The sequence below is a fragment of the Choloepus didactylus genome, chromosome 18, assembly GCF_015220235.1.
Source record: "Choloepus didactylus isolate mChoDid1 chromosome 18, mChoDid1.pri, whole genome shotgun sequence".
NCBI classification, from domain to species: domain Eukaryota; kingdom Metazoa; phylum Chordata; class Mammalia; order Pilosa; family Megalonychidae; genus Choloepus; species Choloepus didactylus.
In genome coordinates this window covers 57,169,277-57,195,432 of record NC_051324.1, presented here as the reverse complement: position 1 = coordinate 57,195,432, position 26,156 = coordinate 57,169,277, and the positions used below count along the sequence as shown (strand labels likewise).

At 34.1% G+C, this 26,156-nt stretch overlaps 1 protein-coding gene across 1 annotated transcript in view; it reads left to right on the top strand.

The window, feature by feature from the left end:
* The window catches only part of TANC2 (tetratricopeptide repeat, ankyrin repeat and coiled-coil containing 2), a 553,793-nt gene that overhangs the window by 315,871 nt on the left and 211,766 nt on the right, over positions 1-26,156 (top strand). Inside the window, 2 exon segments of the mRNA XM_037807876.1 lie at positions 13,042-13,190; positions 19,617-19,803. Coding sequence (XP_037663804.1) covers positions 13,042-13,190; positions 19,617-19,803 — 336 coding nt within the window.

Genomic DNA, 26,156 nt, shown 5'->3' with positions numbered 1-26,156 from the left:
GTGTTATTTTTGACATCCTGCCATGTTAGGCATATAGATTAGGGATTGGATTCATTTGTGATTAGGTATTCATTTCTTGGTTCAGTTTTAAATCATTCTTTAATCCTTGTGCACTTTAGCTGCTTTCCAAATGTTACAAAGTATAAGCCATATCTGAATGGTTTCATCAAGAAAAATAAAGACCAAAATGTACTCTGAAGTATTGCTTTTGCACCATTTTACACTTTTTGTTTGTGGGTTTTTTTTTTAGAGAGAAATTGTATGTTTACAGAACTATGCATAAAATAAAATACGGGATTCCTATATACTACCCTATTATTCAACAGCTTGCATTGGTGGGGTATATTTGTTACAATTGATGAAAGCACATTTTTATAATTGTCCATGGTTTAACTTAGGGTTCACTGTTTGTATTGTGCAGTTCCATTAATTTTTTTCTAAATTTTTTTTCTAGTACCATATGTACAACCTAAAAATTTCCATTTTTATCTACATTCAAATATATATTTTAGTGCTGTCAATTACGTTCACAATGTTGTGCTACCATCACCAACCATCCATTACCAAAACTTTTCTATCTCTCCAAATAGAAAATCTGTACCTTTTAAGATTTAACTCCTTATTCCATACCCCTATCTTATCCTCTGGTGACCTGTATTCTAGATTCTGATGCTATGGGTTTGCTTATTCTAATTATTTTGTATCATTGAGATCATACAATATTTGTCCTTTTATGTCTGGCTTATTTTACTCAACATAATGTCTTCAGGGTTCATCTGTGTTGTTACATGTATCAGGCCTTCATTGCTTTTTAAGGCAGAATAATATTCTGTTGTGTGTACATAACCCATTTTGTTTATCCATTCATTGGTTGAGGGACACTTGAGTTGCTTCCATCTTTTGGCAGTTGTGAATAATGCTGCTGCAAACATCAGTGTGCAAATATCTGTTCCAGTATCTGCTTTCATTTCCTTTGGGTATAAGCTAGAAGTGGGATTGTCAGGTCATATGTTCTGTACTTTCTAAGAAATTGCCAAACTGTTTTCCAAAGCAGCTGCACCATTTTTCATTACCAGCAGCAATAAATTAGTGTATCTGTTTCTCCAAATCCTCAACACTTGTAATTTTCTGTTTTTTTAATTGTATCCATTCTAGTGGGTGGGAAATGGTATCTCATTGGGGTTTTGATTTCCATTTTCCTAATGACTAATGATGTTGAACATCTTTTCCTATGCTTTTGGTCATTTGTATATCTTCTTTGGAGAAACGTCTATACAAGTCTTTTGCCAATTTTTAAATTGGGTTATTGAGTTGAAGGATTTTCTTTAATTCTGTATATTAAACCTTTATCGGATATGTGGTTTCCAAATATTTTCTCCAATAGTGTAAATTGTCATTTTAAGTCCTTTGAGGCGCAGCAGTTTTTAATTTTGATGAAGTCCCATTTATCTATTTTTTGTTGCTTGTGCTTTAGTTGTGAAGTCTAGGAAACCATTACTTAACACGAGTTCCCAAAGATGCTTCTAGTGATTTTATATTCTAGCTCTTATGTGTAAGCCTTTGATCCATTTTGAGTTGTTTTTTTGTATGGTGTGGGGTAGGGGTCCACCCTCATTCTTTTGCAAATGGAGTTCCAGTTTTCATAGCACCATTTGTTAAAAGACTGTTCTTTCCCAATTGAGTGGTCTTTGCCCCCTTATCAACAACCAGTTGGCCATAAATATGAGGACTGATTTCTGAGCTTGCAGTTCAATTCCATTGTTCTATATGTCTGTCCTTGTGCCAGTAGCATACTGTTTTGATTACTGTGGCTTTGTAATAAGTTTTAAGATTGGGAAGTATGAGTCCTCCAGCTTCATTATTCCTTTACAGTATGTCTTTGGCTATTCAGGGCTCCTTACCCTTCCATTTAAATTTAATGATGGGCTTTTCCATTTCTGCAAAGAAGGCTGTTGGAATTTTGATTGGGATTGTGTTGAATCTGTATGTTTATTTGGGTAGAATTCACATCTTAACAATATTTCATCTTCCAATGAGTGAACATGGAATGTCTTTCCAATTTATTTAGGCCTTTGAGTTCATTTAGCAATGTTTTGTAGTTTTCTATGTACAAGTCCTTTATATCATTAGTTAGAATTATTCCTAGATATTTGATTCTTTTAGTTGCTTTTGTAAATGGAATTTTTTTCTTGATTTCTTCTTCTGATGGCTCATTACTAGTATACAGGAACACTGTTGATTTTTGGGTGTTGATCTTGTACCCCTGCCATGTTGCTGAATTCATTAATTAGCTCTAGGAGCATTGTTGGGGATTATCCAGGATTTTCTATATATAGGATCATGTCATCTGGATATTTTATTTATTTCTTTCCAATTTGAATGCCTCTTATTTCTTTTTCTTGCCTAACTGATCTGGCTAGAACTTCCAGTACAATGTGGGCATCTTGTCATGTTCCAGATCTAAGAGGGAAAGCTTTCAGTTTTGCACCATTAATTATGATGTTAGCTGTGGATTTTTCATATATGTCCTTTATCATTTTGAGGAAGTTTTCTTCTATTCCTAGTATTCTAAATGTTTTTATCAAGAAGTGATGCTGGATTTTGTCAAATACCTTTTCTGCATCAGTTGAGATGATCATGTGGTTTATTTCCTTTATTCTGTTATTGTGGTGACTTATGTTCATTTATTTTCTTATGTTGACCCACTTGAATACCAGGGATATCCCACTTGATCATGATGTATAATTCTTTTAATGTGTGGTTGGATTCAGTTTGCTGGTGTTTTGTTGAGGATTTTTGCATCTATATTCATAAGAAGTAATTTTCCTTTCTTGTGGTAGCCTTATATGGCTTTGGTATGAGGGTGATGTTGGCCTTGTAAAATAAATTAGGAAGTGTTCCCTCCTCTTGAGTTTGTTGGAAGAGTTTGAACAGGATTGATGCTAATTCTTCTTGGAATATTTAGTAAAGTTCCCCTGTGAAGCCATCTGGTCCAGGGCTTGTCTTTGTTGGGAGGTTTTTGATTACTGATTCTATCTGTTTACTAGTTATTACTTTGCAGAGATCTTCTATTTCGTTTTGAGTTATTGTAGGTAGTTTGTGTGTTTCTACAAATTTATCCATTTCATCTAGGTTATCTAATTTGTTGGCATGCAGTTGTTCATAGTATCTTCTTAAAGTCCTTTTCATTTCAGTGGATTCAGTAGTAATTTCCCTCTTTTCATTTCTTATTTTAGTCATTTGTGTCCTTTTTCTTTTTGACTTTGTCAGTCTAGCTAAGGGTTTGTCAATTATATTGCTCTTTTCAAAGAACCAACTCTTGATTTTGTTGATTCTCTATATTGTTTTCTTATTCTCTATTTCCTTTATCTCCACACTAATCTTTGTTATTTTCTTCCTTCTGCTTGCTTGACTTTAATTTTTACTTCTTTTTCTAGTTGTTCCAGCTTTGAGGTTAGGTCTCAGATTTGAAATCTTCCTTTCTAATGTAAGCATTTAGAGCTATAAGTTTCCCTCTCAGCATAGACTTCACTGCATCTCATATATTTTGGTATGTTGTATTTTCATTTTCATTTGCCTCGAAATATTTCCTAATTTCTCTTGAGATTTCTTCTTTACATTGGTTATTTGAGAATACATTGTTTAATTTCCACATATTTGTATATTTTCCATTTCTCCCTCTGTTACTGATTTCTAGCTTTATTCCATTGTGGTCAGAGATGATACATTGTATTACTTTAGTATTTTTTAATTTATTGAGATTTGTTTTGTGACCTAAAATATGGTCTATCCTGGAGAATGATACATGTGCACTGGATAAGAATGTGTATGCTGTTGTTGTTGAATGAAGTGTTCTATATATGTCTTTTAGGTCTCTTTGGTTTAGAGTGTCATCCAAGTCATGTATTTCCTTATTGATCTTCTGTCTAGATGTTCTATCCATTGTTAAAAGCGGTGTATTAAAGTCTCCTTCTGTTAATATAGAACCATCAGTTTCTCCCTTCAGATCTGTCAGTATTTGCTTCATATAATTTTGGGCTCTGCTGTTATGTACATACATATTTATAATTGTTATGTGTTCCTTTTGAATGGACCCCTTTATCATTATATAATGATGGTCTTTGTCCCTCATCACTTTACTTACTTAAAGTCTATTTTATCTGATATCAATGTAGCTATCCCAGCTCTCTTTTGCTTACTGCTTGCCTGGCATATTTTTTTTCCATTCTTTCACTTTTGACCTACTTATGTCTTTGAATTTAAGATAAGCCTCTTGTAGAGAGCATATAGTTTGGCCATGTTTTTTATTCTTCTGACAATATCTACCTTTGGAGAGTTGAATCCATTTACATTTAAAGTCACTATTGGTAATGCAAAAAATGTCTTAGTCCATTTTGCTGTTTCCTCTATGTAAGTCTTATATCTTTTTTGACCCTCAATTCTTCCATTAATGCTTACTTTCATGTTTATTTCAATTTTGTATTGTACCATATTGAGTGTCTTCTCATTTCTATCTGAATATATTTTTCATATATTTTCTCTATGATTACCCTGGGGTTTAAAATTTAACATCCTAAATACATATCAATCATATTTGATTTGATACCAACTTTAATAGCATACACATTTACTGTCCTATACCCTTACACCCCCCACCATTTTTTTAATTTTAGAAAGTATCTTTGTACATAGTATGTACAAAACTATAGATTTATCATTACTTTTTAGGCATTTGAATTTTAGCACCTGTAGGGAGTTAGAAAAGTGGAGTTACATACCAAAAAATATAATACAATTATACTGCCATTTATAATTATCCAAATAGTTACCTTTACCATAGGTCTTAACATTTTTATGCTGTTTTGAACTACTGTCTAGTACCCTTTTCAGTATGAAGAATTCCTTTTAGTATTCCTTATAGGGCAGGTCTAGTAGTGGTGGTCTCCCTCAGATTTTTTTTACCTAGGAATGTATTAATCTCTCTCTCATTTTTGAAAGGAAGTCTTGCCAGATAAAAAATTATTAGTTGGCAGTTGTTTTCTTTCAACACTCTAAGTATTTTACCCACTGCCTTCAGGCTTATCTTGTTTGATCTTCTCTGGGCTTCTTGGATGTGCGTATTCACATCTTTTTGCAAGTTTTCAAAATTTTGTCATTATTTCTTTGACTATTCCTTCTGCCCTTTTTTCTCTTTCTTCTCCTTTTGTTAACCCCATAATGTGTATATTGGTACAATTGATGGTGTCTCAGAGGTCTCTTAAGCAAGCTATTTTTGCCCTTTATAATTCTTTTTTCTTTTTTCTTTTTTCTCCTCAGACTGGATGATTTCAATTGTCTTATCTTCAAGTTTACTGATTCTCTCTTCTGCCAGCTCCAATCTATTTTTGAAAGCCTCCTGTGAATTTTCATTTCAGTTATTTTGGTCTTCAACTCCAACAGTTCTATTTGGTACCTTTTTGTTAAATTTCTGTTTCTTTATTGAGGTTCTCATATTGTTCATTCATTGTTTTCCTGATATCCTTTAGTTCTCTCTATGTGTATTTTACTTCATCTCCTTGAGCATATTGAACAAATTGTTTCCCAGTATGTCCAAAGTCTGGTCTTCTTCATTAATGTTTTCTGAATTTTTATCCTCTTCCTTTGGAGTGACACTCTTGTACATACAGAGAGCATATATGACTGCCCTAATCTCTGGAGGTGGCCTGAGGTTCTGAACCAGGACACTCACTGTAGCTTTGCCACCCCAGAACTTTCCCTGTATGTAGAAGTCAGCTTACTCAGCTGACAGTGTTCTGTAGGAGATTAATTGAGTCATGGCTGCCTGTGACAAGGGATTGCTGGCTGTAGGACACACAGTGCAATAACTGGTACCATGAGGAAACTGTTTCCCAGGAAAGAGGGGATATTCGTATTCATGGGGTGAATTCCTAGGGCCAAAAGGCCACACGCACATGTCAAGACAAATGCATGGGCATAAAGGACCAAGGAAATCCCTGTGCTTTTGGCCTGGAGCTATTCTCTGAATTTACTATATGTTGAAGCTCTGAAAGTAAGAACTCATATAGATGAATCTGCAAAGACTGGAAGAAGTGTTTTCTCTTTTCCTTTTTATTTTTTTTAACTTAGTTCCTGGTATTTAAGGAGAGCTCTGTCGTAACACTAACTGGATAAAAGCTTAAGGAACAGACACCACAGAGTCTAAATTCCACTGATGACACATTAAAATTTCAAAATGTCTAGGTTTCAACAAAAGATTACGAAACGTACAAAGAAAGGAAGTGGCGGCCCAGGCAAAAGTTAGATGAAAGCATTAGAACCATCTATGAGGAGGACATTCCTATTAAAGACTTTTAAAAAATGATCCTAAATGTGCCCAAGGAGCTAAAGGAACACATGAACAAAGAACTAAAGGATTTCAGGAAAATGATGGATGAACATAAAGAGAATATTGATGGAGAGATGGCAATTATGGAAAGGAACCAAACAGAGTTAAAGACTACAGTAACAAAAATTTTAAATTCCCTAGTATATTGGAGCTGGAAGAAGGAAGAATCAGTTGTCTTGAAGATAAGACAATTGAAATCATCCAGTTGGAGGAGCAGAAAGAAGAAAGACTGAATAAAAATGACCAGAGCCCGAGGAACATCTGAGGGATGCCATCAAACATACCAGTATGCACATTATAGAAATCCCAGAAGAAGAAGGAGAGAAAGGGTTGGAGAGAATATTCAAAGAAATAATGGCTGAAAACTTCCCAAATTTAACAAAAGACATGATTATACACATCCAAGATGTTAAAACAACTCCAAACAGGACAAACCCAAATAGACCCATACCACACCATGTTATAATCAAAGTGTTGAATGCCAAAGATAAAGAGAGAATTCTGAAAGCTGCAGTAGAGAAGCAACATGTCGCGTACAAGGGAACTCATTAAGTTTAAGTTCCAATTTCTTTTTGGAAACCTTGGAGATAAGAAAGCAGTGAGATGACATCTTTAAAGTGCTGAAAGCAGAAAAATTGCTAGCCGAGGAATCTGTATTAAGCACAACTGTCTTTCAACGGGGGAGAGATTAAGATATTCCTAGATTAAAAAAAAAGCTGAGGGACTTCATTCACCACTAGATCAGCCCTACAGGAGATGGTTAGTAGAGTTCAGCAGGCTTAAAGGAAAGGACAATAGATAATAGATCAAAGCCATATGAAGAAATAAAGCTCTCCAGTGAGGGTAATGTTACAGTAGTATATACTATTGGGTAATGCACACTCATTGGGTAATAGTATGTAATGTACTATTACATACTATATTTATAGTATATGAAAGTACAGAAAGTTACTTACCATTTGACCAGGCAATCCCAGTCCTAGGTATATAACCCTAATAACTGAAAGCAGAGACGAACAGATATTTGTAAATGATGTTCTTAGCAGTATTATTCATAGTTGCCAAAAAAAAGTGGAAGCAACCAAGTGTCCATCAACAGATGAATGGATAAACAAAAGGTGGTTTATACATACAATGGACTATCATTTGATCATTAAAAGAAATGAAGTTCTGATGAATGCTGCAACATGGATGAATCCTGAAGACATGTTGAGTGAAGTAAGCCAGACACAAAAGAACAAATACTGTATGATCTTGCTTGTATGAAATTGGTATAATATGCAAATTCATAGCCAGATATTAGATTATGGTTACCAGGAACTGGGTAGAAGTTGGGGGGGGGGGTTGGAAGTTAATGTTTAATTGTTGTAGATGATGGGAAAAGTTTTGGCAATGGGTGATGGCAATGGAGGCACAACTTTGCAGATGTTTTAACACCAATGAATCGCATATCTGAAAAGGGATGAAAAGGGAAATTTTAAGGTGTAAATAAGTTAGCATAAAAGCCATAGAACTGTGCAACTGTGCAATGTATACTGTGGACTAAAGTAATAGCATAATTATAGTATCTTTTTTCATCAATTATAACGAAGTTACCACACTAATACAAAACGTTAATAATATGGAGAACTATGTGTGTAAGAGGAGGGTATATGGGAACTCTATACTTTCTGCATGATTTTTCTGTGAATCTACATTTGCTCTAATTATAAATAACTAAATTGATCAGCTGTATTAAAACTAAGAATCAAGACAAGCATTGAAAAAGAATTACATCAATCAGTGGATGAAAAGATTTTAAAAATATGGTCTATCCATAAGATGGAATATTATTTGAGCATAAAAAGGAATGAAGGATGAGATTTGAAAACGTTATGCTAAGCAAAAGAAGCCAGGCACAAAAGGACATGTATTTTCTAATTTCATTTATGTGAAATGCCCAGAATAGGTAAATCCATAGAGACAGAAAGATTAGTTGTTGCCCAAGGCTTGGTCAGGGAGAATAGGGAATGGCTAATCAGTGGATATAGGGTTTCCTTTTGGGGTGATGAAAGCGTTCTGAAACTAGACAGAAGTGATGTCTAGAAGTGATGGCTGCACAGCTCTGTGAATATGCTAAAAACCATTGAATTGTATACTTTAAATGGGTGAATTGTTTTGTGAGTTATTTCCAAATAAAGCTGTTATCAAAGTGGGGGGAGACATGGGCAAAGGATCTGAATAGACATTTCTTCAAAAAAGATACACAAATGCCCAATAAACACATGAAAAGATGTTCACCATCATTAATTATTAGGGAAATGCAAAGTGAAATCACAATGGCATATCATTTCACACCCACTAGGATAGCTAAAATAAAAACAGGCAATAATAAATGACAAGGAGATCGTGGAGAAATTGGAACTCATAGGCAGTACTGATGGGATTGTAAAATAGTGCAGCCACTTTTGAAAACCATTTGGCAGTTCCTCAGAATGTTGAACAGAATTACCATATGACTCAAAAAATCTATTCCCCGGTATATATCCAGGAGAATCAAAAACATATGTCTGCCCAAAAACCAGTATATGAATGTTTATAGCAGCATTATTCTTTCTTTTGCATGTGGATTTCCAGTTCTAGCACTATTTGCTGAGGAGACTTTTCTTTCCCCTTTGAATTGACTTGGTATCCTTGAAAATTAATTGACTATAAAAGTTACAGTATGTTTCTGGACTCTAATTTCTATTCCATTAATCTATGTGTATATCTATCCTGATGTCAGTACCATACTGTCTTGATTACTGTTGCTTTGCAGTAAGCTTTGAATTCAGGAAGTGCAAGTCCTCTGACTTTGTTCTTCTTTTTCAGTATTATTTTGGCTATCCTAGATCTCTTAAATTTCCATATGATTTTTAGGATCAGCTGGTCAGTTTCTCCAACAACAAAAAAGCAGCTGAGATTTTTATAGGGATGGATATGAATTTGTTCATCAATTTGGGGAGGATTGCCATCTTAACAATATTAAGTTTTCCAATCTATTAACATGATATGTAATTGTACTTATCAAAAAAAAAAATCCCTGTTGATACACACAACATGGATGAATTCTCAGCCTAATTATAATATGCTCATTTCTCTTTCATTTCAGAGACTAGACAACCTTCAATATATATCAGAGATTTTTTTACAATAAAATTTTTAAAAGAGCAAGCTCTCTCTGTTCTTAAAGACTAAGAATTCAGGAACCCTGATAATTTCAGACAAGTTTCTTCTAAGATACAACTATTCTTATAAAATCTACCCTTTTACTTATCTTCAAATGACCTTATTGTAAGTTTTAGTGAGTTTAATAAAAGGTGAGGGAGGCAACATTTATTCTTTCCAGTGAGAGAGGCAGTATAACATGCAGTTGAGAGCATGGACTCTAGAGTTAGGAAGCCTGGTTTCTAATCCTGACTCCCCCACTTAGTGGGGGACTTGAGCAGGTAATTTAATTTCTCTTTCCCTTAGTTTCCTCATCTGTAAAGTGAAGATAATAATAATATCTACCTTATAAAGTTGTTATTAAGTTAATATTTGTTAAGTGTTTAGATTCATGATTTACACATAATATGTGCTAAATAAATAATTCATATAATAGTCTTATTTTACATGCAGATTATAAACTTTTCAAACTCTCAATGACTATACCTCCGCCATGTTATATTAATCCTCATAGAACCTAGTGTTAATATATAGATAAAAAATATTTGGTATTTATCAGAATAACTTTCCAGGAGAAAGTGAATTGGTGCCCCAAAAGGAATCTATAAGAATTGAGAAAAGTTTACTAGTTTAATGTATAGGAAAAGGAAAAGCGTTGTTCAATTTGAAGACAGCAATTACCTTTTTACTTTCTCAAGGAATAAGAAGCTTTGATCATTCTTGAAAAAAAATATTCTTTGAATCTAAGTATTTGTACTTCTGTAAGGTAACTCTACTGATTCTCATATTTTCTTTCTGTGAAAGAGAAATCCATTTGGAGAGGATTTAGGGGAGGGAAAATAGAGCATTGTTTTTCTACTCTGACAAATTTAATAACAATTCTATATAGATTTTGCACAGGTGGAACACTCAAGTTCAATAATACCATACAAAAATACACAAATATCCTTCTTCTGAACCCCCTGCCCCATCTGTGACTTTAATAGAGAAGATAAATGTTAAACTGAACAAAAATGTAGATCTCACTTTCTTAGCATTTGTAGTGGTTCCATTTTTAATATTGAATATCCTAAGAAACTAAGGAGCTGTTGTGTTTTGACATCAAGTCATATGACACTACACCTAATGCTTACTATGGTACAAGAACATATCTGATTCAAAAAAAAAATTTTTTTTTTTGTAATGTCCTGCAGAACCTGTGCTACTGTGAATTGTTTTAATTTAAATCGAAACCTGAGAAAATGTTGACAATGATCTTGGGAGTGAATGGTGCAAGGAAAAATCTCAGTGATGACTCTGTTCAGCATCCGTCTGTGAAAAGATTTGAAAAAGAATAATTCCTGTATTTGGTAACCACTAATAAATAGCCTATCTAGAAAGAGAGCCTAAAAAGCTAATTGCATGGAAATAACGTAACACTCGGTAAGCAGAGATTTAAAATGAATGCCAGGGATTACGAATGTTAGGATTCTAAAATTCAGGGCAAAATTTTAAAAAATCTTTTTGGAGTAATGAAAATGTTCTGAAATTAGGTAGTAGTGATGGTTGCATAACATTATGAATAGACTAAAAGCCACTGGATTATATACTTTAAAGGGTGAATTTTATGGTCTATGAATTGTGTCTCAATTTTTTGAAAAATTTGTGGGGGAAATGGTAGCTGAGCCTTTCTGTGATAGGATGAGGAGAGCGTCTGTGGACAGGGTGGCAGCAGATAGTAGGTAAAATTTGTTACATTTTGGGGAAATAAATTAAATAAGGAATGATAGTGGGAGCCGGGTTTCTCACTATTGGAGAACAGAGTTAGGACTTTGGAAAAACAAAAAGCAAGAATTAACCCTATGGTATTCAACTAGAATTGGAGGTGTCAGTGTGAACTAACTTTTGATTGATTGATTGATTGATTGATAGATAGATAGATAGAGAAATAAAAACGGATATAGAGCTGAGTATATGTGAGTATGTATATATGTATGGTTGTATGTGTATGCATATATTTCCTAGCTCTGTCCACTAATAGGGCCTTGAGGACACTGACATCCAAATAGCAATGAGACACCTATTTGATATTCTAAATACCTTTCTCCACTAACAAGAACTAGAGTTTCTTGGGAAAATGACTGACTTCAGGACTGAGGCAATGCAAGTACAAGATGAGCCTGGAATATCTTGTGTTGAAAAGCAAAGAAGTGCTCCAAAAATGGCAGGGACATGTCGAAAGGTCACAAAAGTCAGCTTGAAGGGGCTCACCCTGCCAAATCTGGGACAATTTGTTCAACAAAATAAATAATGTTAGTAACAGACTATAACTCACTGAGTAACATAGAAATCAGTGAGTTCATACTGAGAAGATGGATGGATGGATGGATAGATAGAATAAACTAAATTGTAGAATAATGGATTTAGAAGCATCACCATTTAGCAAACATGATAAAAATAATAAATTCAATAAAGAAATATCAGTAAATGTTACAGCTGATCACCAAGTTTGTTGAGGAATGGCATATTTACATAGTCTCAAAGTATCTTCCCATAAAATACTTAGTAATCACAGAAATTTTTGAGTGGAAAAATCTGGCAGTCTCTACCATAGCCAAGTGATCAAAGTTAACATTTCTTTTGTGAAATTCTTGCCAAAACTGCATAATCTGAATCAAATCATGGGGTGACATAAGATAAATTCAAATTCAGAGACCTTATGCAAAATAAGTAGCCTGTAATCTTCAAAAGTGTCAAGGTCATGAAAGTCAAAATATACTAAAGAACTGTTTCAGATTTTAAAATGTATGAGAGAACTGACAACTAAATATATCGCATAATCCTGGATTGGATCCTTTTGCGGTAAATGACATTGTTGGGATAATTATCAAAACTTTAGGGAATCTCTGTACAAGATGGTTGTAAAATAAAATGTTAGTTTCCTGATTTTGATGCTGGTACTAGTGATTATATAAGAGAATGACATTTTTTGGTAGGAAATACTATCTGGGGATGATGGGACTTCATGGCTGTAACTTTCAAATGGTTAAGAAAAGAAAGTTCTTTATACTATTCTTGAAACTTTGTTGTAAATTCAAAGTAAAAAAAAATGATATTTACAAAATCTGTAAATGAATGAATGAATGAACCCAAATGAAGTGATGACTAAGGCTGGGAACTAGATCCCAAGACTAGAACTATATTGGGACACTAACTGCCCAAGAATTGGAAAATCTTTTTTTCTTCTGTTCAGCAAGTTGTAAAAACATTCCCTCAAACTCAAGTGTTCCAAATAGATAGAGGATAATCTGAATCAACTATGTATCATTTATAATCTGTAATACTGAACAAATTAGCTTCTAGACAAAGATCTAATTTTAGATTTATACTATGAAAAGTAAGGTAATGACTGAATTGAAGGTAAGAATAGTTGCAAAACTAAGCCATTCCATTTTGAAGGATTCATGATTTTCATTGTATTCCTGTTACAGGTGATGTTGAACAAGAACTTGGCCCCCCTCCATCTGTAGATGAGGCAGCAAACACACTCATGACTCGTCTGGGTTTCCTTCTTGGAGAGAAAGTCACAGAAGTTCAGCCAGGTGACCAGTACAGTATGGAAGTGCAGGATGAAAATCAGGTAAGCTGTTTGCTATGAGCTTTGTGAAACATAGTATGAATCAACCTATTATATCAGGAAAGGAAAAATGTTGCTGTGTGAGTGTGTTTTCTGAGAATAATAATTCCAATTGTTGAATGCCTTTTGAGGCCTGAAAATGGGGTAGGGGGAGAAGAAAGGGAAGGAGGGAATGAGGGAAGAGCCAACAAACTTGAAATACGAGTACTGCACCTAGGAATTGCAAGATACATATTGTTTTCACATGCAATGGATTATTTACCAAATTGATGATAATGCTTAGCCATAGAGGAGGTCTCAAGAGATTTCAAAAGATTGAAATTACTGTGACCACAATGGAATTAAACAAGAACAAAATGATAATTTAGAAAATAACTTTAAGATAACTTAGAAAAATCCCCAAATGTTTGAGTATTAAGTAATGTTTCTAAATAGCCCTTGTTCAAAGAAACCACAAGAAATTAGAGAATATTTTAAACTAATATGAGAACACAGTGTAACAAAACTTGTAGGCTATAGCTAACGCTGTGCTCAAAGAGAAATTTTAGTTTTGAATGCATATATTAGATAAGTAGAAAACCTGAAAAATTAATTATGTAAGCATCCGTCTCAGAAACTTAAAAAAATCAGCAATTTGAAAAAATTATTTCATAGTTTTCATTCTTTTGACTATTTTTGTTCTTTTCAGTTTAAATGTGGCAAAGGAAGTACTAGAGTCATATTTCATTGACATAGTCTTAATCTTTATGATGGTCTTGTAGTGAAGCATTTTGTTCAAAAGATAAAAATTTATTTATTTACTATTTCATATTAATTACTGATAAATATTTATGGCGAAGACCCTATGTCAGATATGTTTTGTTATAAAATAATGAAGTATATAAGGGTTATTTGAATATATTTATATATCATATGGTTGATGTTCAGGTGTTCCAGAGCTCTGTCTTCAGACCTCTCTATTCTTTCCACTCTCACTCCTTGGGTCAGTGGTTTTGCTGGCTGCACATTAAGATACATCTAAAACTTAACGCTGTGTTAAGATACACAAAACAGAACCTGTGAGCCTTTTCCCAGAACCTGCTCCTTCTGCATTGTTTCCATTTGAGGAAATGGTATCACCTACTTTCTTAAGACAAAAACATTGGAAGCATTCTTGACCTCTCTGTCATACTCCCCATTTGGTCTTTCAGCAAATCAATCTCTGTCTTCAAAATACATGCTATATTTGATCCCTTCTCACTACTTCCACTCTTAACACCTAAATCTAACCCACTGTCATCTCTTACTTGGGCTACTTTAATAGCCACTAGATGTAAGGCCAGAAGGCCTGGGACTTTTGCCTCTTCTATTTACAGCTGTATCCCCTCCACCTAGGATCTACCATTAGTAGGTGCTCAGTAAATATTTACTGAGGCTAAGGTTTTTCATAGGTAATAATAATTGATATTTGAATGCTTACTTATGTGCTGACCATTATACTGATTGTTTTCCTTGCATTATTTTGTTTAGGCTTCCTTACACCCCAATGGCATTAGGTCAGTTCCTATTCCAATTTTCAGGTAAAGAAATTGAAACAAACCACCAGAAACTGATGAAATGGTATTTAAATCCAGGGAGTCCACTTTTACAACCTATGTTCTTAACAGCTACACCATACTGTTCCAGTGTAATAAGATATAATAACATCCAACAGGATTCTTGTAAGAATCAAATTAAATAGAATGTGAAAATATTTCATAAGCTGTAAAATTCCATATAAATAAAAAGTATAAAATAAAATTCAATATAAACAGTATATTAATACAAGCAGGAACTCTGTGGTTTGGCAGTTTCCTTTCACATTTGTTAAATGGGGAAAATAATATTCATTATGCCTCTTACCAGGTTGATAAGGTATTTGTGAAATAATATATAAAATATTTTTAAAACTGTAAAGCGCTACACAAATGTAAGTTATTAGTAATAAAGCTAAATGATAACCTTGTTGGAATGTAATACACTCTGGAAATTATCTTGGATCTACACAGGAAAGTGGCTTAACAGATCATTAGAATTTCTAATCTTAGGAAGATGATCAAGAACTAAGAGGTCATGTTTATTTGGGGACTTTCTTCTGAGCTAAACAACACTTTAACAGAGATAGATTAATAATTGTTAGGAGGATCCTGTAGATGATACTAGTGATGACAAAATCCAACACAGGCAAGTCAACATATGTCATTTTTCTGCTAAAGTGTAAGTGATATTCAACTGATTATTTTCTTTTCTCCATTTTTTCTGGAATATTATGGTGTGCCTTATGTTTTCATTATTATAAAATAAGATAGTATTAATTGGTACAAAAAGTTCTTACTTTGTATATTTGTAAAATATTGGGAGCTTTCTTAGAATCCTTCTGGAGTAGAGAAAAAAAAATTCTGTCTACCTCTTCCTGTAGGTTCATGTACATTATCCATCTGTCAACACTCAAGAAAATGGGGAAACCATTAAAGGTTTTAGAAGTGGAGTAACTTAATTAGATTTCATTTTACAAAGTCTCTATTCAACCTAAAGCATGGAGAATAATGTCCTTCTATACCTAGAAGAGACTTCTATAGCTCATTAACTACTTTCCTTAAATTAAAGCCTACCTTTTAATTCATAAGCTGTGAACAATTTTATCCTTTCATAACAGGTTGATCTTTAAGTGTTGCTTTTTTTTAAGCTTTCAAAGCATGTATTCTGTGATATATGCTTTTTTTTGCAGAAAATAACTTGTAGATAAATAGTAAGTGTTGTTTGGGTTCACCTCCACATTGGCTATGTGTATTAATAGGTTCCCTTTGCAAAGAATAGACTAAGAATCTTGTCTAGGAACAGAAATGAGTTGTTATAAAAGTAATAGATTCATACCAAAGTAAAACTTTTTCAATATGAGTAACTATAGATACATCTAATGTGAAAGATCTGGGTACACTCACTTGACCCATGTGTTTCTTAAACTGGGGGTGTACATTAGACTAACCTGTGTGGGGCTTAAAAATTACCATGCCAAATTTCTAACTTGGAGGATTCTAATAGAAGTCAGTCTGGGAAACTTAATATCCCAATTTTGTGAGGGAGCAAGTTGTTTGTTTGTTTGCTTTTTACATTCCATAGGTGATTATCACTTGTCCGGTCAAGAATTCTACCACTTGTCCAGTTAAGAATTGGTTCCAGTAGACCAATATTTTATAAAAATAGAGATTACAAAGAAATTGAAACTGCTCCCTCCTCTGGAGAGAAAGTATATAATAGAAGAGAAATTCACATAGATTTGAGAATTTATTATATTAAGAAAAGTCAGTTTCCCTAATATTACTGATATGATTTTAAAAATGTACTTGATTTCAGGGCTGTGGGAATGTCACTTGTGCTTAGTTGAATTGAATCACAGCATTTAAATTAAAGTCAAAACTTGTATTCAGCATAGGTGATCAAATAGGGATTGCATCTAGAAAATCATCTTAAGATGTATGAAAAGAGCCTTTAAATTCTTATACCTTGTCATTTGAAGATCTGAGAGCAGAGACATGAATGAACATTTGCAAATTGGTGTTCATGGAGGCAGTAATCATGATTTGCAAAGGGTGCAGATGACCTAAGGGTACATTGACTGCAGAATGGAATGGTGTACTGTGGTGTACGCATACAGTGGAGCGTTGAGCAACTACAAGAAGGAGTGAAGCTGTGAGACACACAACGAGGTGAATGGATCCTGTACACAGTATCTGAGTGAAGTACACCAGAAATAAAGGCAAACACTTTAATGCCTCACCAATATGGACTAACTACAATGTGTAAACTCAGAATTGAATCTTAGAACATAGCCTAACGTGGACATAATAATTGTAATAGTCCCTAGATTGTAAGCTCTTACAGCAGTTAACTCTATCCCTGAATTGTAATGCTTGTCTCTAAACTTTGAGATGCTGATCCCCTAGCGTATAACCTGATTGATCTCTGGAACAATGCATATCTCTGAGACACCTGAAACTCAGAGCTAGAGCTTGGCAGATGTGAATGTCAGTATTAGTGCATACAACCACTGTTAAAAAAAAAAAAAAAAAAAGCTGAAAAAGAGCCCAGAGTTCAATTAGTGATATGAATGAAGCAGGTCTGGCTAAGACCAGGGCAAGCCTGGCCAAAGGGTAAAGTTTGAAACTGATTGTGTTTTAAAACTTCAACTTCCATATGAGACCAAGGGAAGAGATATCTATTTGGTACAGGACCTAAATTTTCTAAATGGTACAACTCTACAGTCAATTTGTTCAAACACCACAATTGCATGGAACTTTGAATAGGAAGTGAGATACGGTAGGTTAGTATAGGCTGGAGTGAAATAGTGACACATCCCAGAGTAATTTGGGCAGATAATAAAAAATATATTTACAGCCTCCCTCTCCCCAGCCCCGAGGATCTGGGGGAAGGTGCGGATGTGTTGGACATCCTCACCTGGACTGGTGTTGATGTTGTCACAAACATTGGGACTGGCGGTTTGATATGCTGAGCCCTCGAGCATGGGACTTGCCCTTATGAAGCTCGTTACTGCAAAGGAGAGTCTAAACTTGCATATAATTGTGCCTAAGAGTCTCCCCGAGTACCTCTTTGTTGCTGAGATGTGGCCCTCTCTCTCTCTCTAACTGAGCCATCTCGACAGGTGAACTCGCTGCCCTCCCCTCTACATGGGACCCGACTCCCAGGGTTGTAAATCTCCCTGGCAATGCAGAATATGACTCCCGGGGATGAATCTGGACCCAGCATTGTGGGACTGAGAGTATCTTCTTGACCAAAAGGGGAATGCAAAATGAGACGAAATAGTTTCAGTGGCTGAGAGATTCCAAATGGAGTCGAGAGGTCACTCTGGTGGACATTCTTATGCACTATATAGATAACACGTCTTAGGTTTTAATGTATTGGAATAGCTAGAAGTAAATACCTGAAACTACCAAACTCCAACCCAGCAGTCTGGACTCCTGAAGACAATTATATAATAATGTAGATTACAAGCGGTGACAGTGTGATTGTGAAGACCTTGTGGATCACACCCGCTTTATCTAGTGTATGGATGAGTAGAAAAATGGGGATAAAAACTAAAGGACAAGTGGGGTGGGATTGGGGGATGATTTGGGTGTTCTTTTTTCACTTTTATTTTTTATTCTTGTTCTGGTTCTTTCTGATGTAAGGAAAATGTTCAGAGATAGATTGTGATGATGAACGCGTAACTATGTTATCATACTGTGGACAATGGATTGTATACCATGGATGATTGTATGGTGTGTGAATGTATTTCAATAAAACTGAATTTAATAAAAAGAAAAATTTCTTATACCTATTGACCAACACATTCTCTGGTCAAGTTATTAAATGTAAATGCTAAATTTTACTGAAGAGAATATGAATAGAAACTCTGTATACAAAGAAGATGAGAGGCAGCTGAAGATGTTGAATTTGTCATTAGTACTCCTTTAGATAATTTTGTCATTGATCTTACCATTTTGAAAAGGATAAAATTTATTTAATGCTTGAAAGTTTTACTTTTATTCATTATTTCAGTTAATTGGCTAGAAAGGGCCAAAAAAAAGTGAGTTGATATTAAATTAGGTAAACCAGAATATATTACTGTTAAGCTTTTTAGTGATAATTCATTCCTCTGCACTAAAAACAACGGAGGAAGTAAATTCAGGTACAAGAATCATTAAGAATACAAAGTGAGAGCTCAGTCTACAGTTTCTACAGATAAATTGTTTAGCTTTACATTAAATTAATATTCCTTGACTGATTTTACTAGACAAATGTTTGGAATAAGTCTTTTTTCCCTGCATTTATTTGTTTCTGGGCAACTCCTTCTGTATCAATAGACAAATGTTTGGAATAAGTCTTTTTTCCCTGCATTCATTTTTTATTTCTGGGCAACTCCTTCTGTATCAAAGAGACACTTCTGCATGTTAAGAACTTTTTTTCCTTCCAACTGCAGAGATACTATTATTTTTCCCATCCAACAAAATTATTTAAAAAACAAAGTTCCATGCCTTCTGAAAAATTTTAGTGATTGGCAATAAGCAAGTAAAACTTGTGCTTAAAAATAATAAAACAAAATTCTCTCTTCTATCTTTGCATGGCAATGATGAAGAATATTTGTCACTGGAAATTTCCTAGGCAGAAAAACAGGTCACAGTCTACTCACATTAAATTTATCAAGTTCCACCCTTACTGTGGAATCCAGAATCTCATATCCTGGAAAGCAAAAACAAATAAGAGCCTAATAGATGTAAAACTTGTGTATGTAGATTATTTCTTCTTTTCCTCATCAAGGCAGGTAATTGCTTATTTTACCATAAGCTTCTTTAGCAGTAATGATAAATATTACTTTAACAGTTGATCAGTTTATTCGTGATTCCAATTTTTCAGACCTCAGCAATCACCCAGCGGATAAGTCCCTGTTCCACCCTGACTAGCAGCACTGCCTCTCCACCAGCCAATAGCCCCTGTTCCACGCTCCCGCCAGTCAGTACAAATGCAACTGCCAAGGACTGCAGCTATGGGGCTGTCACTAGTCCAACCTCCACCCTTGAAAGCAGAGATAGTGGCATCATTGGTGAGTTGGTTTCATATTGTATGGTGTCCTTTTATTCCCAGAAATTCTGCTTTTGAGTTGTTGACATGTGTATAGAACTTATTCTGGTCTTTTAAAGATGCTTGGGGAAAGAATAAAGGTAAACAAAATGAAAGTTGTCCTTTCCTACTTACCATTCCTTTAATGGTCCATGACAGTGTGATAAACTACATTGATTGGTTTTCAAATGTTAAACGAAAGCTGCATTCTTATAACCCACTTGGTCATTTTATTAAAAAATTTATAACATTTTATAAATCATTTTTAAAATATGAGTTTTTAAAAAATCACTGTAATCAATTTCCTAACACTTTGTTTAGGATTTTTACCTCTGTGTCCATGAGTAAGGACTTCCCATTCTCTGAATTACTGTAATTCCCCTGTCTTGTTCTGTCATTGTCAGATTTCAGTATCATTCGCCTGATTAAATAACTTGAAACTGTCAAAATGAATATATTGCAAGGTTTACTCTCAAGCTCTCTTCTCTTTCTCAGTGACACAATCTACTTTAACTGCTGTAATGATTCCCTCTATCCCTTAATACCTTCTTTATACCTCCAGCCCTGATTTTTGGTTCCATAATCTCATTATTTATTACCATTCTTTTAATTTTACAAAAATCATCCCAAATCTTGCCTTTTCCGTTATGCAATCCCTGATTATCTCTCCATTCTCTAGATTTCTGCACTACTCACCTCCTCCACACTGTGAAACTCAGTAAGTGCCAGGGGCTAATGTTATTACTTATAGTTGTATAGTAATTATCACCACTACAACTACCACCTCTCTCAAGCTCTGTACTCCTTATTATAACATATTATTCCTTGATGTTTCCAGTAGTTTGTCTATTTTTATCATTGCATTTAATGCAGTGTTATAATTACTTTTTGTGTGTCTACTCTCCCTCATTAAACTGTTAATTTCTTGTTAGCGAAGACTCTACATTGTTCATATTTGTATCCGTAGCACCTGGTCCAGAGCCTGGCATGTGGTAGCATTGTAGGTGCTCAGGAAATGTTTCTGAAGGGAATGAAAGCTTGAGAACAGAAGACTGACCCGGCACTTTCAATTCCTTTTTCGCAGTGCTTAGAGTGACTTTTGGGTACAGGTTGTGCTTTATTAGATTTTGAATGGATAATACAGATTAGAATTCTCCATTGACTAATTTTGTTCTGTTAAGTTCTCTTTATAATTAATTTTGGCAAAATGACTTTTATAATTCTTAACCAGGCTACTTCCTTTGTTCCTCTTTTGATACTGTTAGAATATCTATAATTACATTTCATCTATATTGCCATACCTCCAAATAGCGTTAGAAATATTTTCCTCCAAACAGAAGGAATGGTGCTGACAGATCAGGCAAATCTGAATACAATGGTTATATTTCAAAGGGGTAGTTTAACACTTTGATGAAATTTCGGAGTAAATGCTTATATGTTCTGAAAATAAAAATGGAATCCTGCTTTGACTGATAGCAAGCAATGTTCTTCTAATTTTTTTTCTGATAAATTTCTAAAATTGTGTTCCTTGTAAAAATGGTTGCCTTGGCAGATAATAGATCTAATTTGAAGAATAAGGAGTCTCCGTTTTTTTAATGTGTATAAGCACTGAAAGAGATTGTCTTACAAAATTGTAAGAAAGAAGAAAGAAGATGATATCTGGTCATAACATAAGCTCATAGATCGTCGTGGAAATGCAAATCAAAACCACAGTGAGATATTACTTCACACCCACTAGGGTGACTATTATTTAAAAAAAAAAAAAAAACAGGAAGAAAATGTGTTGATGAGGATATGGAGAAATTGGAACACTTATACACTGTTGGACGCATTGTAAAATGGTGCAGCCACTTCTATATTTGGAAGTACCTCAGAAAGTGGAATATAGAATTACCAAAAAAGTTGGAGTAATGGATGATGATGATGGCAGCACAATATTGTGAATGTAATTAGTGTCACTGAATTAAGTATACTCAAAAGTGGTTAAAATGGGAAATTATAAATTGTATGTACATTACCACAATAAAAAGTTTTGTAAAAATTGCTTGGACAGTAGAATAGTTGTCAAATTTTATGTGAACAGGTTTATGTTGAGAAATGATGTTTCCCCTTAGTTTTTAGTCTTTAAAATATAATTTGGTTGAAAGTAGCCTAAGTGATAACACCTTAACTATTAAATATACTTTAATTATTTTTCTCTCCTTCAAAATAAAAAAGCACGAGTTATTAAATCTATTCATTTTGTAAAGTATTGAGCTAAAATTCCTTTATACATCAGTCAGCTCAGTTTGATCCATTTTGACGCATTCCACTTTGCAGTTATAGCTGTCAGCATTTTAGCCATTCATTTTCCTGACTGTATACCATTTTATGGCATACCAAATATATGCAGAATCCTAGTTATAAGAATCTGAGTACTAAAAAAGTAGACTTTGTGGGCTTTTAAGTGTTCCAAATTTTTAAAGTTCCTCTTTGGAATTAAAAAGTTTTTTAATAACTGAGGCTCCTTTGATCCTCCATGGTTAGGATTCACCCCAAACATGATTTAATTTCTGCCATAGAAAGCATTCTCTGTACCCATCATAGCTTTCCCCTCCTCTGACTCACAACCCTTCCCAAAACTGGTGAAAAGTCACTGGCAAGATTGCCACATATTTACAGGATAATTATGTATTTGTGAGCTTCTTTTTCTATTTTGTATCTATAATTTAATGAGTATAATGGTCTTATATTTGTGCCTAGTTAGTACCACTAACTACTTATAATCTCCCTAACAATTATCACATAGCTCCAAATAAAAATCTTGATAATCCTAATCTTTGTCAGATATATATTACTTTTCTGTCCTATTTCTTTTTCATTTTAAGTTTTAATAATGGTCCTTGTTGGTATGGATATACAGCAAAATAATGAAGTTAAGCTTTTCCATAAGTCCATTTTGTTTCTGTCTTTTGTTTATCCTCCTAAAAGGTATAATTCTTGATTTATCCTTTTAATCAGATCTCAGGATGTTTTTCTTTAGGTCTGGATTCTATTGCCAAATTTGATCTTATATCCTGTAACATTAGATTGTTTAATACCTATGAAGATGACCATGTCCATTGTTCATTATGTATTCCTAATGTTTCACATTAGTAATTAAATGGCAAAATCAGAAGTTCCTAATCAAATCCCCTTGTTCCTTTAGTAGCATATACTCCAGCAAAAATTTTCTGTTCTTTGTTTTATCCAAATTGTCATATTAAAAAATTCACCCCTATGAATCATAAACTGAACATTAGATAATTTGTATTATTTAGTCATAATGTTTCCCCCAACCAATTTTTAGAAATGGCAGGTTTCTCTTAACTTAGTTTTTTCAGTTAAAATGCTAGTGGCTCCATCATCCTTCCCACCTTTCTGATTACTTACCATTAAATATGTTTCCGGTAGCTTTCACATTGTATTTATGTTATGTGTTTTTAAGGAATTCTGGGCACTTTGCACATTAAAAATCTAAAGGAAACCACAGAGCATTTCTCCTGCTAACTGACCTGACTAAGATAATAATAATAATAATAATAATAATAATAATAATAATAATAATAATAGCTTATTGACCATCATTTAATCTTTATAATAATCTTAAAAGAAGACAGTTGTAAAAATTTCACAGGATTATATGATAGAAATGGAGTATAAGACTCCACAGATTACTTTAAAAAGCTTTTGAGGCAAAAGATACAGTACAGCAGGAGAAAGAGAATGTAGGCAAGCACAGGGGACCCAGTACACTTCCAGACACAGCTTTCTAGGGTCCTTTCTTCTTCACATAGATAATGTCTCCTGAGTATGAACCACCAAAATTTGTATGAAGAATCTTGGTTTCAAGAGAGCTCCCCAAAAGATACCAATGGGAATGTTTATGCCCTGTGGTCACTTAGCCAATTCAGGCTCTCTAACCAATTCCCCCAGGTGTAAACTGTCAGTAATAAAACTGGTCCTGGATTTTGCAAAGTGAGTTTCAAACTTTAAACAGAAAATTATAAATTATTACTTATCCTAGTTGTTCTTATCTTGACCACAGTCAATACCAGGCTACCGGGCATTGCTGGAGAAAAGTATAGAGATGGCCAATTTAGCTGTAAAATAACGATCTTGTATAATAGTGTAATAGTCTTTCTTAGACTTAGAAAACTAAGACTCCAAAATAATTGTTCCTAGGTTGCATAGATAGTAAGAGGCAAAGCTGAGTTTCAAATTCAGGACTGTGTGACTTCAAAACTATGCTCATAATTATTACAAATAGTTCTACAGTAATGCTGTCTCAGGATCAATAACCTAAAACTATTACCTAGCATTAAAAATTTAATCTTCATCCGCGAAAGTAGAGTATTTAATCAAGACGAAAATGATTACCATCAGTTTTAAAATGTTATAACACTTAACTTACACCTACACAAAAATGAACTCAAAATGAATTATAGACCTAAAGGTAAGAGCCAAAACTAAAACGTTTAGAATAAAGCATAAGAGAAAATCTTCGTGACCTTGGGTTAGGCAAATAGTTCTTTGACATAACACCAAAAGCACAATTCATAAGTGGAAAAGTAACAAATTAGACTTTATCAAAATTAAAAACTTGTGCTTCAAAAGATCCCACAGGAAATGTTGGACTTCCTCAATTGGGTTATTACTGATATTCTCACAAACATTGAGGACTACCAATTTAGTAGCCCAAGCCCTCGATCTTCGGGCCTGCCCTCATGAAGCTTGTTACTACAAAGGAGAAGCTAAGTCTACTTATAATTGTGCCTGAGTCTCCCCCAGAGAACCTCTTTGTTCTCAAATGTAGCCCCTCTCTCTATATATAAGCCCACTCAGCAAGTGAACTCACTGCCCTCCCCCTTACGTGAGACATAAATCTCCCTGACAACACAGGACATCACTCGCAGGGATGAGCCTGGACCCAGCATCATGGGATTGAGAAAATCTTGACCAAAAGTGGGAAGCGAAATGAAACGAAATAAAGTTTCAGTGGCTGAGTGATTTCAAAAGGAGTCAAGAGGTCACTCTGGAGGGAATTCTTATGTGCTATATAGATAACCGTTTTTAGTTTTTAGTGTATTGGAAGGACTAGAGGGAAATACCTGAAACGGTCAAACTGCAACCCAGTAGCCTAGATTTTCTGAAGATGATTGTATAACTATGTAGCTTACATGGTGTGACTGTCTGATTGTGAAAACCTTGTGGCTCGCACTCCCTTTATCCATGTATGGAGAGATGAATAGAAAAGTGGGGACAAAAACTAAATGAAAAATAGGGTAGAATAGGGAGGATAGAATGATTTGGTTGTTCTTTTTTACTTTTATTTTTATTCTTATTTTTATTTTTAATTCTTATTTTAATTTTTATTTATTTATTTATTTTGGAGTAAGGAAAATGTTCAAAAATTGATTGTGGCAATGAATGCACAGCTATATTATGGTACTGTGAGCAGTTGATTGTACACTGTGGAGGATTGCATTGTATGTAAATATATTTCAATAAAACTGAATTTAAAAAAAAAAAGATCCCGCATAATAAAATGAAAAACAGACTACAGATTGGGAGGAAATATTTGCAAGAATAAGAAGACAAACAACCCAATTTTAAAATGTGCAAAAGCTTTGAATAGACATTTCACCAAACAAGATATACAAATGATTCATAAGCACATGAAAAATGCTCAACATCGTTAGTCATTAGGGAAATGCAAATTAAAACCACAATGAGATACCACTGCAAGCCCATTAGAATGGTTATAATACAAATATTTTTTAAAAACAGACAGTACCAAGAGTTGGCAAAGCTATGGCAGTGGGAATGTGTAAAATGATATGACCACTTTGGAAAATAGTTTGGCAATTTCTTAGAAAGTTAAACGTACCCTAACCATGTGATCCAGCAATTCCACTCCTAGGGATCTACCCAAGAGAAATAAAAACATGTGTCTACAGTAAGGAGCCTTATTTATAATAGCCCAAAACTGGAAACAATCCAAATATCAATGTGAATATATATACAAAATGTGGAATATCCATCAGTAGAATACTATTCAATAAAAAGGAATATAAACTATGAGTAAATGCTACAGCATGAATTAACCTCAAAAACATTATGGTAAATGAAAGAAGCCAGACACGAAAGAGCACGTAAACTATGATTCCATTTATATGACATTCCAGAAAAAGCAAATTTATAGACAGAAAGCAAACTAGTATTTGCCTAGGACTGGAGATGAGGACAGAGATTAAATAAACATGAAAGAACTTTTTAGTGTTATGAAAATGTTCTAAAACTGAATTGTGATGATTA